The sequence below is a fragment of the Myodes glareolus genome, chromosome 5 (genome assembly GCF_982192425.1).
Source record: "Myodes glareolus chromosome 5, mMyoGla1.1, whole genome shotgun sequence".
NCBI lineage: Eukaryota > Metazoa > Chordata > Mammalia > Rodentia > Cricetidae > Myodes > Myodes glareolus.
Window position 1 is genome coordinate 94,069,325 of NC_142030.1, and position 18,338 is coordinate 94,087,662.

The 18,338-nt window shown below is 40.7% G+C and overlaps 1 protein-coding gene across 1 annotated transcript in view; it reads right to left on the minus strand.

The window, feature by feature from the left end:
• Positions 1-18,338, minus strand: part of Thsd7b (thrombospondin type 1 domain containing 7B) — an 878,050-nt gene that overhangs the window by 28,946 nt on the left and 830,766 nt on the right. The window contains exons 18-20 of the mRNA XM_048430634.3: positions 15,086-15,227; positions 13,361-13,476; positions 11,075-11,192 (exon numbers count right to left, since the gene is read on the minus strand). Coding sequence (XP_048286591.3) covers positions 11,075-11,192; positions 13,361-13,476; positions 15,086-15,227 — 376 coding nt within the window. The remainder of the gene's footprint in view (positions 1-11,074; positions 11,193-13,360; positions 13,477-15,085; positions 15,228-18,338) is intronic.

The window sequence follows — 18,338 nt, forward strand, 5'->3', positions numbered from 1 at the left end:
CAATATACCCTTCCTTGGTCTCTTTCAAATTCAAGTCTTTTTTCATCAGTTGTTGCATACATCTCTCTCTCTCTCTCTCTCTCTCTCTCTCTCTATATATATATATATATATATATATATATATATATATAACCTACTCTGTCTGTACAATGCTACTTGTATGTGTGTTTCAGAAATATTTTTATATAAGTGCTAAGAGCAAGCATTCAGATATGTCTGTGATGAATTCACAAAGAATGTTTCCTGTTGCCTCCTGTATCTTGTTACTTATGGAATGTACAAAGCTATGAAATTCATAATCTGCCATATTCCCTATGTTCTGACCTGGGTTTCTTCTGTTTTCTGGGTGACAGGAAAGGGTGCTGCCATTTGTATCCCAGGCTTCTAATGTGAAAAGGAGGAATTTCCTTGGGCATGCTCTTGCTTTCTCTTGTTTAAATTTATGTTTCTCAAAATAAGCACAAGGGAAGATCCTAGTTATTCAGGGAATCCTGGGCTTAGTGATGAGAGCAGACAGTGTGTCTAATGACTGGCATCTTTGAGATGAAGGGAAGGGGTTGATTTTCTTTGTTCAGGTTATTTCTGCAAAATCAGTTTCCAGTTTAAGATCGACCGAAATGACCATGTCTGCTGTTAGCTAGCAGTTTACCTCTCTGAGTTGTTTCCTTTTCTTCCTCTGGGACCACAAAGACATCATTATAGCCAACAGTGGTACTGTACCAACTATCAAATTAGCAAGAACTATTAATTAGGGAAAAATTATATGGCAAGATCTCTAGAGATAAATAAGGCATAAAATACTAGTTCTGAAAACTAAACTGGAAGCAGAGACAGAGCAATCCTAGTACTTGCACATGGAATTGAAATATATATTGGCCCCTCTTAGATTTCCTTTGAACTCAGCAGTCCTCAAACTACACAATAAGGCCACACTGACAAGGTGCTTGTGAGGCATTTAAAGCAAATTCGAAAGACCTCAAAGTTGGCTAAAAACTTGTCAAGATTTTTCACACAAAAACGAAATGAATATAAAGATTTCTTTCTTAAAAAAAATGTCTCAAATAGAGAAAAAAATACAGCACTTGACCACTCTGATTGTACAACCAGATGTCAGCATGCTTCAAATAAGAATTCCACTGGGGTCCAGCACAGAGTTGCTGAGTTAGCTGTTTGGGATAACTACAGACGGTTTTGATGTGCTTCAAGAAAATAACATGGAGATAGTGTATGTATATGTAAGTGTTGATGGATAGAAAGCATGAGAAATAAAAAAAAGAGCACGGGGGAACCCCCAACAGCTCATTGTTGAAAACATCTAAGCAGCAGATGCAAAGGCACTGCTGGATGCTTGTGTGCTGAGTGTGTAGTCCCGGAGATAAACTACTGCAGCCGCAGCAGGACATGAAGAGACCTGGGCCTTCAAATATGCTAATGAATATCTCTATGTTTGTCTCACTTTCCAATAAGGAACTATTTCTTCTTAATATGAGCATATACTGTATGCTTATTGGTATGGAGTGCTCATCCAGAAACTGAGATCTCCAAGGAGCTGGTCAGTTACCTCTCAGAAAAGAGGTTGTGACATGAAATTCAGGCTAACACTGGTCTTTATTGATGGGCACCCAAAAGTAGATTATTGCATAAAGTATTTCCACTTTCTTCCCTTACAGATTTATTTTTATTTCTGACACCTGTTTCATTTACTGTTGCTCAATAGTAAACTCTAGCAGACGTCAAGATAAACAAGAAAGAGACAGTCAGGTTCACCTTGTTAATTTCAGTCATGTTTCTCTGTAGTAAGGCATTTTCTAAGAAGTGCGTCACTGGTAAAACTCTCCTTACTGTCGAGGGAAGGACTAGTTAGTTCATCTGGGTGGCTACCCTGTGTTTTCATGCAAGGTTGGTATGCCTGTTCTTATTTAACTCCTTTGTCTTCCTTGTTCTGATTCTGTTCCCTCTCATTCTAACTCTCCAATCTGTATTCCATCAACTTAAGCAAACAAATCCCTTCTCCAGGACCCCAGGCTGGGGATACATCTATTACTAATCTTATTAAAGACACCATTAATTGAAGTTTAGAAACATTACACACTTTCCCAGAATCTGAGTTAGTACTGAATACACGATTGCTTTAGTTCAAAAGCATGTGCTTTCCAGTAGATCTCGCCTGGCCCTCATCATGGGTCTTGGGTGCTAGGATTCAGTTGCTTGGTCTTTTGAGAAAGTTCACTATGGCACTTAGCTTTGTCCTCTGAATTCCTATGAATTTTTAACCTGAATTCATATTTTCCTTTAGCAAAAAGTAACTGATGGTAACATATCCATGCCTTTTTCTCCCACTAAAACTCTTGTTGTATGAACTCATCCTAATGAGTCACCAACAACAGTACAGCTTCATTGCATATGAAACACTCATTTCAAGGAGATGGACTTGTACTTTAGTTTGATTGAAACTGTACTTTTAACAAGCATCACCTGCAGTTTTGCATTAATTTTAAATGTAGGCATTGATGAAGATGAATTTGGGATCAGAGCTAATGTTTGACAAGGTGGAGAAATTACAGTGCTGAGCAGTGATTTAACACCCACTCTTGGCCCTGCTCTGGACTTTCTTAGAGATGAGAGACGAGGGAATGAGGCTTCACTCGGAGCTATAGCCACACAGGCTTGTTCTCCGAAGAGATTCCTTGGGTCATCTGAAAATTGCTTCAAGGCTCTAGACATCTTTCATCCTAGAGCACATCCAGCTCAGGCAAGATAAAGACTGCCGAGACTGCTGGAGTCCAGATGACTTTGGTCTCAGCCAAGACCATCTGTCTAAGAGAGAGGTTAGTTACTGGGGGAAGTAACAAGACCAGTTAGAGGTCAAGACAGACCATGGCTTCAGAAGAGGTCTTTGAAAGGAAGATGATTAAATGCCTTTAAGTTCTGCTTGGTTGTAAGAGCTCTAGGCTTTCCGTGGTAGACTGTGGGCATCTGATTTAACTGCTTGCCCACCTACACCGGTGCAAATTGGCATGACTCTGTAATGTACACAGTGTCAGGTCTGAAATAAAGAGACCCCACGGCATCCAAGGTGAAAGGCCACAGAGAAGGACTTTAGAAATCTTTGAGCTACTCTATCCATTCTTTTCTGGAAAAAAAAATCAGGGTCATTAATTTCCTATCTATAATATTCACAGCTATCTTAGTAGATAGATAAGACATTGTATAGTATTCAGCAGACTACATTGAGAGGGATTTCTTTCTTTTATAAAAAGAATTATTAATTCTTTGAGAATTTCATATAGTATGTTTTGATAATATTCACCCCCTTTCCTATTTTTTAAAGTACTAATATGCCCATGTTCCAAACTTAGATTGTTTTCCCCTGCTTGTTCTGGAATGTTTAAGTGGATTACAAGAATGTGTATGAAATGGTATAGCATCAAACTAGGGTCATGTGTATAGGAGGCAATGACAGACAATCACATGCAAAGGGCCACTAGCAGGAAAAAAGCATTCTTAGAGTCATCCGTACACAGGTTCAAACGCAGTCTCTGCAACAGACACACCATATATCTTGCTAGCTGTCACCAAGCTGACAACACTCTGTGACTCTGTGCTGGCCATGTCACTGCCTATCACCCAAATGACACACTGTGTCTCTGTGCCGGCTGTGTGTCAAACGGGAAGCACACATCATCCAACCATTATGAAAACATTACTGACATCTCTGGCATTGATAACTGTGTTCTTGATCAATGGATATTAAAAACAAAACAAACTGCCCCTCTGATACGTCTTCATTTTATAGAATAAAATAGCACGGACCCCACAAAATACAAGTTAGCCTTTCAAAACTCTAAAGCTTGCTACTGAAAAACCAACCTCCGAGGTCAAGGTCCTGGGCCTTTGTGCCCAGACTTTCCCATTCTCTTTTGTAGCTTCCTGACCTCCTGTCATAAGAACCAATTATTCCAGCCACAGAGGGAGGAGGAGAGGGAGTGGGGGGAGTGGGAGAGTGGGAGGGTGTTGAGAGGTGGGGCGGAAATGAAAACTTTTATAATTTAATAAACTTTGAAAAAAAAAGAACCAATTATTCCATAGAGTAAATGAGCTTGAATTGTTAGAACTATTAGTCTTGTGCCCAGTCAAAAATTCCACACCAGTCAAATCAAAGGAAAGGTTACTGATTTGCCTTGACATCTTGAAACATAAAAAAGAAAGGAAAAGAAAACAATAAGAAAAGTTCTCATGTGTTAGAACTCATGTAAAATTAGTTTGCTTTTTTCTTCATTGTGATCTAGAAGAGATGGAAAAATTACAAGCCATCTGGGAAATTTAAGAAGCGGGCTGAATTGTATGGTAAAGAAAAATAATATCAACTCATGTACACTGAATGGAGAAACTATAAAATAGCAAAAGAATCATGGTCTGGAATTAATAACATTTTTAGAGTCTTATTGGTTAAGTGATAATTATAAATAATTCATGATATGCTAAATATAGGGAGCTCTGTATTCCACTGAGCTGATGAAAATGCAATAGACAAAGAACATGACTAATCCAAATATTAAGCTCTTCTATTACTGGCTTTGATCTTGGAGCACTCTCTCAAAAGATCCCCCAGTGAAGCTGAGAATCAGCTTCTCCCTAACCTGAAAGAAATTGGATTCAAACCGTTCTGACCTTGAAATCCTTAACACAATTAAAAACTATATGACAGGCTCCAGGTGTGCGCTAAAGAGGCAGTTCATAAGCTTGGAAGATGCAGTCAAAACCCATTTCAAAATTTCCCTCAGATCAATGACGTTCTGTGAGTTTGATGGTGAAGCCTGGCTCCCTGGGCCAACAACTCAGTGAATTCATAAACAGAAGTAATTGTATGAACTTCTCTGTTTGATACAGCAGTCAGCCCCGAGCTGCAGGTGCCGAAGGCTGACTCTCAGGGAACTCCCTCCCCCTCTTTAATGTGACTATGCACGCTTTATCTCGTCTCACCTCTCTGTCTCCTGGCCACAATCAGCAGGACAAAGGAGGCACTCATACAGAAGGCAGATGCTGGCACACCACTTAGCAGAGGCAAGCATGTCTGCAGATGTTTCCCAATGATAGCATGTAACCTTTCCAACTCCAGGAATAAGTTTGTGCTATGTAGGCCTGCATTTGATGGATACTGATTGTTTTATTTTTTCCGGGCTGGGGCATGACTTAAATACAGAATTTCCACAGTCTGGAAACAAGGAAGAATGCTGCCTCAAGGTTGGAGCAGGAAGGCTGAAATAGTGGGAAGATCGGGTGGGGTGTAACCATAACACCATTCCTTCCACACAGTCTGGAAGAAGGTGCTTAAAAAGCCAATGGACCCGTATACAATTCCCCCGTGGAGTGTGATATTTTACTAATTATTTATCTATCAAATTGAGGCCAGGTTCAAGTGTGTATGATTGGAATAATACTCGTCTTTATATTTATGTTTGTAGGTTGTAACTGAAGCCTTTAACACAGATTGTCAAAAATTCCTGTGAGATTCAGCGTTGAGCATCCTTGTGAAGGTGTCGCTGGTTTGAAGGGCAGTGGCCCATCCGGCCTTTCCTCTTTGGCATAGCATCTGCTCTTCAGTGCTCCCCTTTTCCTTCTTGCCTGAAAGAGTCTTGTAATGTTCCATCAATTTTAGTTTGACCATATCACTTAGTATTCCTAACCCGTGTGTTGGTCTCATCACTCACCTTTCCGCTGGGGTACTGGTTTTATGAAGTTCCTGTACATTGCTCTGAGATCTTATCTGTCTCCTGCAGTTTATCCCAAGCTCCTGGCAGAATGCCATGTACTCAGAATGTGTCCACTGAGTAACATACATGATGTAATTTATTTCCCACCTTGACAGTCAGAGGGGACATCATGACATACCAGGATAGTCAGGCATTCGTTTTTTTTTTTTTTTGAGATATAAACCTTTTATTTCATTTATTGTTTAAAAAAATGTTTTTTCTTCACTTTACATACCAATCCCAGTTCCTACTACCTCCCCTTCTCCTGTTCCCCCTACCTTTCTCCCACCCCACTCCCCATCCACTCTTCAGAGAGGGTGAGGCCTCCATGGGGAGTCAACAAAGTCTGGCACAACCCTTTGGGGCAGGACCAAGGCCTTCCACCTGTATTTTTCTTGTGACCAGAGCAATGACTGAACACATCCACATTTTGGTTGCTGGCAAGTTTTCCCGATGTCAGGATTGTGGAATGTTTTTGAACCATATTTTTACATCAAGCATTTTAGAACATAAAGATGTCTATGGGTTAAGAAATGAACCCCCTCCCCAAGAAATTATCCCATTTATGAAAAGTTAGCTGGAGCCGTTGCCTGACTAATTACACATGTGCATGGCTTCAGTTCAGAAAATAGCCATTCTTCTGAAAACTTGGATCCTTTGTCTTATTTATTCTTCTGTGGATTTTGAAAGGTTGGATTTAGGCTGAAACTGGAACCACCTAGACTTCTGCAAAGCGGGGCGCGGGTTTTGGAGGTGTTGCATGTGGGTTTCTCAGAGACATCTGCAGTGTGATGAGTCCTCAGCCTTAGTAGAGCTGCTTGAGAATGAAAGCGACATTTTAACACCAAGCGTTTGCTCTGGGATTCTGAGTGTCAAGGTGAAGACTTGGAACGACACAACGAGCTGCTATTTCTCAGTGGCTTGTTACAGCCACACAGGCTTCTCAGGAAAAATAACTAGAAATGTGTTTTCTGTCTCCACCTGCTTGCCACGTTCTTGGGTGTGGAGAACAAAGAGCTTCATTACTTAGGGAGAGAGAAAGGAAAATAGCCAGTAGTAGGGGCTGGCTGCCTTTAAGCTCAAGATCCAGGCTGGAACTCTTCTCCCCTCTGAGTTTGACTTTTTATGGTCTAGAATCAGCTGGACAAGGCCAAATGACAACTGAAATTGTTCCTGAAATCATGTAGTCTGCTGCACGGGACAGGGGAGATTAGCTCATGAATAACCAGAGCAAGGGTGATGTCGACCTCTGGGGAAGATGGACATGGTGGCCAGGAAGCAGCGGTGGCGGCGGTGGTGAGATGTGCTGTGTAAGAGAACATGGTCTGATCTGAATGGTGTCCGGAATAATGTGTGTTGGTGCAGAGGGGGAGCAGGACAGGGGAGGCAATCGAGACAGACAATATGGGCCGGCTCTCTCCCTTAAGAGCCATTGTCACAAGAAAGTCCATCCTGTAGCTAAGCCCACCGCTGGGCTGAAAAGAGATGACTGTGGAGTTAGGTGTCACTGTGTTAGCAACATTGTCATCTGTTAGTTTTAACAGCCAGAACTGCCTGCTGCCCGTTTATTTGCAATGAGTTATCCTTAGGCTGGACTGTAAGCTGCATGAAAGCAGGAAAACTGTCACTGTGTTCCCACTGTGGCACCGAGAAACACAGCCTACATCAAGCGCATTGGTTTAATAGATGAATGATTGTGTGAGTAACTAGAAGTCCATAGGAGAACACTTGATGACATTTGCAGTTTTAAAGTATCACTTAGTTTATGATTAATGCGGAGTTAGGGCTGGTTAACCTCAGTGGTTAAGAGACAAACTGCTCTTGCAGAAAAACCTAAGATTGTTTCCAGCACCCAAGGTGAGAGGCTCACAGTAATCTCTGACTTTAGCTGCAGGAGCTCTGATGCCTTTGTCTGGCCTCGGTGGGAACTTGTACTCATGCACAAGACACAAACATCTGCATGATTTAAAAAAAAAAGTTTGCAAGAATATTGAGTAAAAGTAAAAGGATGAATTATGAAAGGGGCAATAAAGAAGATTGTACCTATTGGAGAATTTTGAAAAGTATCCTAGGGGCCTTGGAATCTTCAGTACTACTAACGGATGTGAAGGAGGTAGGAGTTAACAAAAGTGAACACTCCAATAATACAGCTGCTATACTGTGTGCACAGGAGACTTTTATGCCAACTTGACACAAAAAGTCCTCTAAGAGAAAGGAACCTGAATTAAGAAAATGCCTCCATGAGATCAGGTTGTAGGCATGACTATAAGGCCTTTTCTTATTTAGTGATTGATGGGGGAAGGCCCTATTGTGGGTGGAGCCATCCCTGGGCTGGTGGTCCTGGTCTTAAGAGACTATAAGAAAGCAGACTGACCATAGAATCTTCGCGGTAACAGATGGAGATAGAGACAGAGACCCTCATCAGAACAACAGACTGATCTCCCAAGGTCCAGTTGAAAGGCATAAGAAGGGAGAAGATGAGCAAGGAAGTCAGGACCGCGAGGGGTTGGTCCACCAACTGAGGCAGTGTGCCTGTTCTAATGGGAGCTCACCAAATCCAGCTGGACCAGGTCTGAATGAACATGTGATCAAACTGGACTCTCTGACTGTGGCTGACAATGGGAGCTGACTGAGAAACTATTGCTAAAGGCACTGGGACTTGTTTTTTACGTCATGTTCTGGCTTTTTGGGACCCTAGTCTATATGGATGCACAGCTCCCTAGGCCTGGATGTAGAGGTGAGGGCCTTTGACTTCCCACAGGGCAGGATTCCTGGCCCTCTCTCAATCAGGGCAGGAGAGGGAGGAGGGGGTGTGGGTTAGCGGGAGGGGATTGGGAGGAGGGAAGGAAGTGTAAATAATTGAATGGAAAAATAAAAATTAAAAAAAAAAGAATGCAGGCTGAGTAAGCCATAAAATACAAGCCAATAAGTAGCACCCTTCCATGGTCTCTGCACCAGCTCCTGCCTCCAGGTTCCTGCCCTGTTTGAGTTCCTGTCCTGACTCCCTTTGATGATGGACAGTGTAGAAGTGTAAGCCAAACAAACTCTTCCTACTCCAGTTGCTTTGCTCATGGTGTTCCCCTGCAGCAACAGAAGCCCTGATGAGGACGGTGTGTGACGTCCTAACCCCATATCGAGCCGTGAGCAAAGCCCCTGTGTGGTTTAGCACTCCAGCACTACAAGAAATACCTGAGCTTGATCAGTTTATGAAGAGAAGAGGCAATTTTGCTTCGCAGTGTTAGAGGTTTCAGTCTGGCCCAGTTGCATTGGGTACATGTGCAGACCTTGGCAAAGCATACCTGTGCACATGAGCACACATGCACACGCATACACACACACATTTGTATTATATGTATAATATTATATTATGTCATTGTATTAATTATAATATTAATTGATAATAAATTATAATGTTATACTAATTATATATGATGATATATTATTGTATATTATATATATTGAGATAATAGAGCAATACTGCTGACCTCAGGAAACTTAAATACTTAAATAGCTGTAATTTGAACCTGTATGGCTCTGATTTTGGAGGGCTTCCTCATGGAAACTGCCTCTCAGGCATGGTTTGGGAAATGTGCAGAACAATCACAATATCCTGTTCCTAAAATAGAATATTTTGTTTCTTGGGTCTTTTAATTACCTTTGTGCAGAAGGTAGGATATTATTATTGCTATTGTTGTCAGAATCTGATTATCATCATCATTATCTGGGATCCCCACACTTTCATTGTGAGTGACGCTCTCTGTAAAACAGTCACTGTCCTTCGTTACATTTTCCCAGTGCACATCCTGGTTGCTATTTTCATCTCTGTCCTCTCTGGAATCTAACAGTTCAATTCTTAGCTCCTGTTACAGGCTGACTCTGCCTAGCTCCCCATGGAGCCAGGACTAAGAGTGAAGAGCCCCACTCTCCCCATTTGTACAAATTAGAAGTTCAGTTTCAGGAGTTTGGGAAAACGGTTTCTTAGGATTGCTGGTAAGCAATAAGGTCCAGATCTTAATGTCTGCTTCTACCTGATCCCATGATTCCTCCAACTTGAAGTTCCTTCCTTCTCCTCTGCTTGGTGACTAAACATGGCCTCAAGATCTTTTCCTAGGTCCCTTTTCCAAGTTTCTGACATTCATTAGTTGATAAACTGTAACGTTTCAAGACTCTAGTTTATCTTACGATCATTGCATGTTTTTCTTTCACAACACTTTTGCCCACAGACAAATGTTTTTTTCTTTAATGTTTCTTTTTCCTCACTTTATTTTATTTTTCTTTAAAAAAGAACACAAACTATCCTTTTCTCATTTTACATACAAATCCCAGTTTCCATTCCCTCCCCTCCTCCTACTCCCTCCAGTTTCCTTCCCCCAACCCTACCGCCATCCACTCCCCAGACAGAGCAAAGCACATTGTTCCCAAGAAGGACCAAGGCCCTCCCCACTATATCCAGGCTGACCAAGGTGTCCATCCAAAGAGAATTGGTTCCAAAAAGCCAGTACCAGCAGGAGGGGTAACTTCTAGTACCACTGCCAGCAGCCCCTGCAATCTGCCCCAGCCATATATAATTGTCACCCCCATTCAGACCACTTCCCAAATATATCACCAGTAACACAGACACTGCGAGCAACAATAAATAGATGGGACCTCCCGAAACTGAGAAACTTGTGTAAAGCAAAAGACATAGTCAATAAGACAAAAAGGCAGACTACTGAATGGAAAAAGATTATCACCAACCCCACATCAGGCAGAGGACTAACCTCCAAAATATATAAAGGACTCAAAAACTTAGACATCAAAATTCCAAATAAGCCAATTTAAAAATGGGGGGGGGGTACAGAACTAAACAGAGAATTCTAAACAGAGGAGAGGAATACCACTTCCAATGTGGCTCATAAGAACAACCACAATGATGTCACCATTCTGGGAAATGGTTCTGTTAACACTCATGGTCTCTGTCAACCTATATGATTGATTAACTCCTGAACCAGCAACAAGCCCTTTCTGTACACAGACAGAAGCAAGTCTCTAGTCACTGTGTCCAGCTATACTGACACAATACAAAGTCTAAAACTCACCATGGCCACATGTGTTCAACTGGTAGAGTTAGGGATCTTCTGACAGGATACTGACCATAGGTTAACCAGCTCTTCTGTGATTGGCCGTGGTTACAAGCCATTTCTTCCACCTGCTGAGGCTGCTGGGCAGCTTAGAGGTCTGTTCTCTGGGTCAGCCGGGGGTCAGCTTCAACTGTTCACCATGGTTTTTGCCAGTTATCAAGCTACTGTTAGTAGTGGGACCAAACAAGGGAAACTGAATACCTCCTTGGCCACAGGTCTGTGAGCACGCTGTCCATGCCGTCCATCCCGAGAGCTGACAGTTGACGACACATTCCACCAGGCAGGGAATACTCATCCTCTGGGGTTTTTCCAGATTCCGCTGCGGATGCAGTGAGACACACCCTCAATACCAAACCAGATCACTATTCTTTTATGGTCAAGAGTGCCCTTTATTCTGTAATAAACAGCCTTTCTACAGTGTGGTGGGAGAACAAACCTCCACTATTCTAGAAATAGGTAGGCACAGAAATGACTGTTACTATTTCACTGGTGACATCGGTTAGTCAAATTTTCTTATTGTAAACTCTGAATTCTAGCAGACACTTGACACTCAGTTGTGGGGAAAGTGTGAGGTCACATGGCACAGAGATTGACTGTGTTGCTCAGTCACGAGAAAGCAGAAACACATGCAACCATTCCACTCAGACATCCTGACAGTACACAGAGAGATCAAAGTTATTAACAAGGCTGGTGGTGCACGGAATGGGAACAAAGATAAAATAAACAATTCATATGAATCCCCAGATTATCAGAAGGGCAATGTAATTACAGCTTTAATCTGGAGATGAATTCACTAGACAGCTTACTTTCTTCTCTAAAATCTGTGCGTAGGCAGAATATGTACATTTTGTTAGGACCAAGGTAGGAGACTTTTCAGTGAGAAAATAAATTATCCAAGAATCAGACAGTGAATACTTAAGTCTGTGCTGTGTGACTCACATGCTGGGTGTATGTTTAATTAGGAAAGCTTTGGCACCCAACATATTTGAAATATTATCAGTATGTCTACCCAAAGCTAAAATTAGTTATCACAACATGATGAATCCTTGAATGGGTAGCATGGAAAACACCTTAAAGGAATCTGTGATTATTGGTGTGAAACAGGAGATTAATAATTTAGGACTTCTTTAAATAAATAGTCATTAAATATATGTTTAGTATATACCATTTAGAAAATGAGGAAACTGACTTTTATTAATGAATAATTTACATCTCTCCTTACCTCAAAAGAAAATATCTTTTTGCACACATAGGCAGCTCAAAACTAATAGGTAACAAGGTTCATAAACAATGAGGAACACAAATAAAATCAGCTACTCAGCTGAAGGGCTGCAGTCCAACACTGTGCTCTTGTCAGCTGAAACACCCTTCCGCTATTTCTCATCCGTGCATCGGGAAGGAATGCTGACATCGTGGGGACAGCTCTGAGTTACTCGGAAGAGTTGTAGATAGGCGACTCCTTTCCCGAGGCAGTCAGTGTTTTACAGGCAGAATAAACTAAATTAAGTATTTAAATAAAGCAGTGACAGTTGGTCAAGAGTCATCTCTTGGATGTGAGCCATTTTTAGAATCCTACTGGCTGGGGACAGACTGGTCCATAGTCAGCATCCTGGATGACATTAGCATATCTGGTTAGGGGGCATATTATGATAATACTTAGGGTTGGGATAGCCATGGTGAGGAAGTCTTTATTTTAATTTACTTCCTTCATGCCACAACAACTGAAACAGATCTTTGTTTGCCTGTAAACATGTTACAGGCACTTTAGAAGCCACCTGTGATTGCTGGCATCCTATTTTCAATCCTGAAGATGGTTTCTGCGATGCCTGCAGTATGTCAGTATTTCCCTTTTCTGTATCCTCTTTTTTTAAATTTTTTTAATTTTTTAAATTTTTTTTTAGTATTTCCCTTTTCTGTTTAGCTGTCCCTCTACTCTACTGCTGAATTTACATCTGGGAAGGAAAAGCCAGCTTCTTTGGAATGGGTCCAACTGTAGCTTTTCTCCAAATTCCATAAAATTTGATAACTTCAAAGCCTCCTAATTGAAAAATTGACATGGAGGTCTTTTGCATAGATTAGGAAGAAAAAAGACAGCTGTACTGTTTATCTGGAAATTATTTGTTGAGAAAGCTGTCAGCAAGTTCTACATCCTGGGTCAGCATCCATCTTGTGCAATGAGGACATGTTCATTACACACGTAAATGAATCAGTCAATGTAAGCATTCACACCACAGTAGCAAAGTCACTAACACCAACTGTCTGTCAGAAAGCAAGTCTGTTTTAAGAAGTTTTTGGAAGCAATGACTCCTTTTCTTACCAGAATCCATTTCTTCAGTGCAAAATGACGTTTCTCCCCTATTTTGAGTAAGTCCAAACCAGTGCCACACAACTGCTGCACAGCACCTCTTCAGTCAGTGTCTGTAATATCTGTGAGGTTTTGTGAGGGCTGAGGAGTAAAGCTAAGAGAGCGCCTCACACACAGGTTACCTGCTCGCAGTGGTCCATGCCAACCGGCTTGCCGTCACTGCGCACACAGCTCAGCAGGCGAGTCCTCACACCCTGGCCACAAGAAGCGTTGTCACTCAGCTGGCATGTACTCCACTCTATGGGAAGAGGATCACAAACACTGAGTTTCGAAGGTCTAGACTTATGAGCCAAGCACACCCATGCTCTAATCATCTGTGTAGGCTGGAGAGGAGCCCACAAACAGTTTTACAGCCTTTCTAAGTAGCTTTGGAAAGCCTTGTCCAACAGTGTGTCAGAGGAAAAACACACAAATAAACAAAAATAAAATAAATGTACAGAATCAATTTTCTAGAATGTGTGTGTGTGTGGGTGTCTGTGTGTGTGTGTGTGTGTGTGTGTGTGTGTGTGTGTGTGTGTGTGTGTGTGTGTTTGGGATAAAACAAAATAAAATGAAAACCCAAAAAGTTATACCAAACATTTGGTAGGATAGGAGAGACACTAACCAGAGGAATAAAACAAAAGACCAGTGTAAGAAAATAATTTATTGTGTATAATTGGGAGAGGAAACAACTAAGCCAGGGCAACAACTTTATGTTTGTAGCCCATATGCCAAAATCCTTCCAAGGTGGTAGAATTAGGGACTAGAATTTTTTGATGGTGATTGGATCAAGAAGGAGGGGAACTCAGAAGTGGAATTAGCATCTTTGTGAAAGACTCTAGGGAGCTTGTTTGCAGACAACCTGTGACAGTCCTCACAGGTGCCAACTCTGGGTAAGTAAGTGTCAGAGGGCAGGACTATGGCCATGTGAGGGGGTTCTGGCCCCTTTGGCCCCAACTTCCATACTTAATTTGACCTAAACAGTGAAGAAAGAAAACTTCCCTTATAGATGTGGGTGTGAAAGTTTCTTGGCCATATTAATAAAAACCTGTTTACTTTTCTATGTCTAAGAGCTTAACAACAAACGTATGGCTAAAGAAAATTCATTCTTAAAAATATGCTTTTTTAATAAAGCAAAATTCCATTGTATTTCTGAAAAACTGTTATCAGATCCAAAGACCCGAAGGAAAAGGGTGAATCTACTATGCTGTCATTCACCCATGAAAGAACTAGACACCTGCATAGAATTTACAAGGTCTTCACCTGAGGAATCTCAGTGATTCCAATGTGTGTAGAGCAGGGAAGTTTTTGGCAAAGGATACTGTTGTGCCTCTGCGGACATATGGTGGTGTGTTCCTAAGTATTGACTGCTTAGACTTAACATGGTCCTACATTTGCTGGCATTTTTGCATATCCCCTGCTGGGGGAATGGTAGGTAGCAGATGAATGTAATAGCAACTCTCTTGTTTTGGGCACTGTCCTGCGTGTTCAGACAACCAAAGAGGCTGAATAATTCATCTATTGTGATTATTGTTGCCTCTCTAATGTCCATGACTGCTTAGGCCTCCCTAATTTTTTTATTGCCTATGGAAAAAATATATCATAGATGCAAGTTACCCAAAAGGCGTGAGAAAAACCAGACTCTACTGTGGTATCTGTTTAAGCCAAGCTGTTTTTCAGAAATTATGGGTGAATTTGATGTATCCAAATGACATGAATGGATGTTTTTAGTAAGGACAATTGGAACTAAGTCCTCAGCCTTCCACATCCCACACATACATTGTTCTCTCCCTCCCCAGTGCCAGGATGGGGCGCACACATGAGGGTTAGTTAATGTTCAGGGAGTACATGGTGGATTTTTACCATACCTGTGAGGTTGTACTGAAACTGGTAGCAGTTTTCATTGAGGAGACAGGGTCGCGCCTGTGAGTCTTCCCCACAAGTTCTTGAGTTCAGAGAGGGCCTCAGCAGATGTCGAGATCTTCTCTGCATTGAATGAGGGTCACATGACTATGAAAGACAAGAACAAGCAGACAAGGACACAGCGAGCTGTGAATTATATGGTTAGAAGTTCATATGCATGCATAGAGCAGGGGCAGGGAGGAGACTGAAGTCACCACAATGAGGCCATCATGCCACCTGAAAATGCTGCAGCTTGTGGTTAGGAGAGAAAATGATTCGGTGATGGATGCTGGCTTGCCTCCTGCTTTCATTTCATTTGACAACCAATACATTTTAACCTTTAAATGAAATAAAAACGTGACCCCAGTCACTGTAGTTCAACAGAAGTAATCACACAGAGTAGTGAAATGAGAAAATTATTTTTAAAAATCCCAGGATAAAAAGCTACATATAAGAATAAAATTATAAAATTAATTGGATGAACTAGAGACTTCGTTTTATTTGGGAGCTTGCTGACTGAATGGAATGAGTTGCTATAAGTTTGTCCCAGTCCCTCAAAATAAGTGTATAGATGCAAATTCGAAAGATTTACTGAAAAATCATCTTGACCTGGGACCACACGTCCGCTCACATATTGGCCCATGTACTTATGCTAGAGCCCAATAAATCGACTTACCACATCTTGTACAACTGATCTACCCACAGAAAAGTGTCTAGCTCCTGCTGGGGAACAACCTTGTTTCAAATGTCCTTCAAACCTTACTCTTTATCTTCCTTCTATAGCTAATACACATTTATTCCCCGCACAATGTGACCTCTAATGATCCTAAATTCTCTTTTGTAAAAAATTCACTGTCTCTAATGATGCCATTTTTTTTATATTCATGGATTTAGTTCTAAATGTGTATATACACCTATCTTTACACTGCTAGTCTTTATGTCTTTAATACCCTATTTAGTCTTTTAAAAAATTATCAAGGCATGGTAGATAACAATTTCTACTTATCTTATAACCCATGAAATCCTGAAAGAATCCATATAAAGCAGTTTTCCAATAATCTTCATGAATACATTCACAGCATGCAATTCCACATCTAAAACATGTAGGAAGGGTTAAAGACTGGAAGAATAAAGGTTTTGAATTGTGATCACAAAGTCACCATGTCGGTGTCTGAGATGTCATTTTATTTTTATCTTCTTCCTTTAGTCTTTCCAGGTGTCAGAGTAAGAATACAGCCTGTACACTGAATTTGACTGATTCAAAGTGACAGTGTTGAATTACACTCAACTATGAGGTGAAAATCCACACCTTTTCTTCTAAAGTTTAGGTAATTGAAACACGTTTGCTATCCATGTGATTTCACACTCAGGTAATCCGTCAGCACTTTCAATTCTGCATTTAATTGTATTATACTGTATTCAGGTGATCAAGAGGGAGCAAACAATTATTTAATCATATACACACAAATCCCATGTTACATACTTACCAATAATTTATTTCTATTTTACGATTTAATTTGAATGCATATGCTCATCAGGGGGAATAAAAACTTATCTGATTTGCAATAAAGGAAAATTATAGAATCCTGGTAGATGTTCCAGATTAAGATTCTGCTGCATTTGTTTCCTATAAAGTAATCAATCTCTGTTTGAATTAAGTGACTGTGTACAAGGACGTGTGTATCTGCTTAGTCTAAGCCATCAAATAAAAGAGAAGATAAAGCAGACACACAAATGAGATATAGCTACAATGCTTGGGGTCAGCATCATTCTGATTTGGACATTTTTCAGTCTTTGGAATATTTGCACAGACTTTAGAGGTGACATCTATACTCTGAAAATGCAAAGTCTGAAACATCCTGAAATCTGAAACCTGCACTAGACAAATTTGAACAATCACACGTGGTACACTTTTGTTCATTTGAACCTACAGGAGTCAGGTGAATCGTGATAGGATGTGATTTGATGAGATTTTAAGATTTCCTCTATCAAATTTCATAGTGTGTATGTTTGTATGCTTGTTTAAAATGGCTTTAAATTAGCCTCTTTGTTTTAATATCCTGTTCGGAGCATCTAGATATACTGAAATAAAAACTACAACTAACTCTCTTATCAAGTCCTTATGCATAGAAATAGTTAAAGAGGAGCTTATCAGTGACTGGAATCCATATAAACAATGCAAACTCTTCTTAGATTGTTTTTTTGAAAATTATCTTGATATTGATAGGTGAGAGATTTCTGTTTTGTCTCTTTGCATTAGCCATTTGTCAAAAACTTAATGGCCATGCTTTTTATCACTTTCTTTTCTCTAGAAGTTATTATATGATATTCCAAAAATGATTAATTAGCTACTGATGTGGTGTCAAATGAAGAGGAACCTCTAGAGCAGAGGCTCTCACCCTTCCTAATGCTGTAACACCTTAATACAGTTCCTCATGTCTGGTGACACACAACCATAACATTATTTCATTGCTAATTCATAACTGTACTTTTGCTAGTGTTATGAGTCATAATGTAAACATCTGATATGCAAATGATGGTCTTAGGTGACCTCTGTGGAAGGGTCATTTGATCCTCAAATGGGTTCCAACCCACAAGTTGAGAACAGCTAATCTAGGTCTTGACGGTTTCTTCATTGGCTCAGAACTCCTCAAACAAAAATCTCTTCCAGAGAGTATTTGTATTATTTATATAAAGATATAAGGTCCATTCTGTAATATGCAAAAAATGATGTGCAGACATAGCCAACTCAGTGATGGAGGAGGGTCATCTGTCTATGTGTTACTCTCATTGGTTAATAAAGAAACTGCTTGGCCTGATAGGTCAGAACATAGGTGGGTGGAGTAGACAGAACAGAATGCTGGGAAGAAGGCAATGAGGCAGACTCCATGATTCCCCTTCCCAAGACAGACATTGGCTAGACTCATGCCAGTAAGCCACGACCTCGTGGTCGTTTATAGATTATTAGATATGGGTTAATCAAGATGTGAGAGTTAGCCCATAAGAGGCTACAGATAATGGGCCAGGCAGTGTTTAAATGAATACAGTTTCCATGTAATCATTTCGGGGGTAAGCTAGCCAGCACCGGGCGGGAATGCAGCCCGCTCCTTCCTTTTACAACTCAGAGTCAATTTCAGACCTATTTTATTGAAAAGATTAAGACTACATAGGTGAAAGCTATTTTCTAGATAGACTGTAACCATGAAGAACCTCTAGATC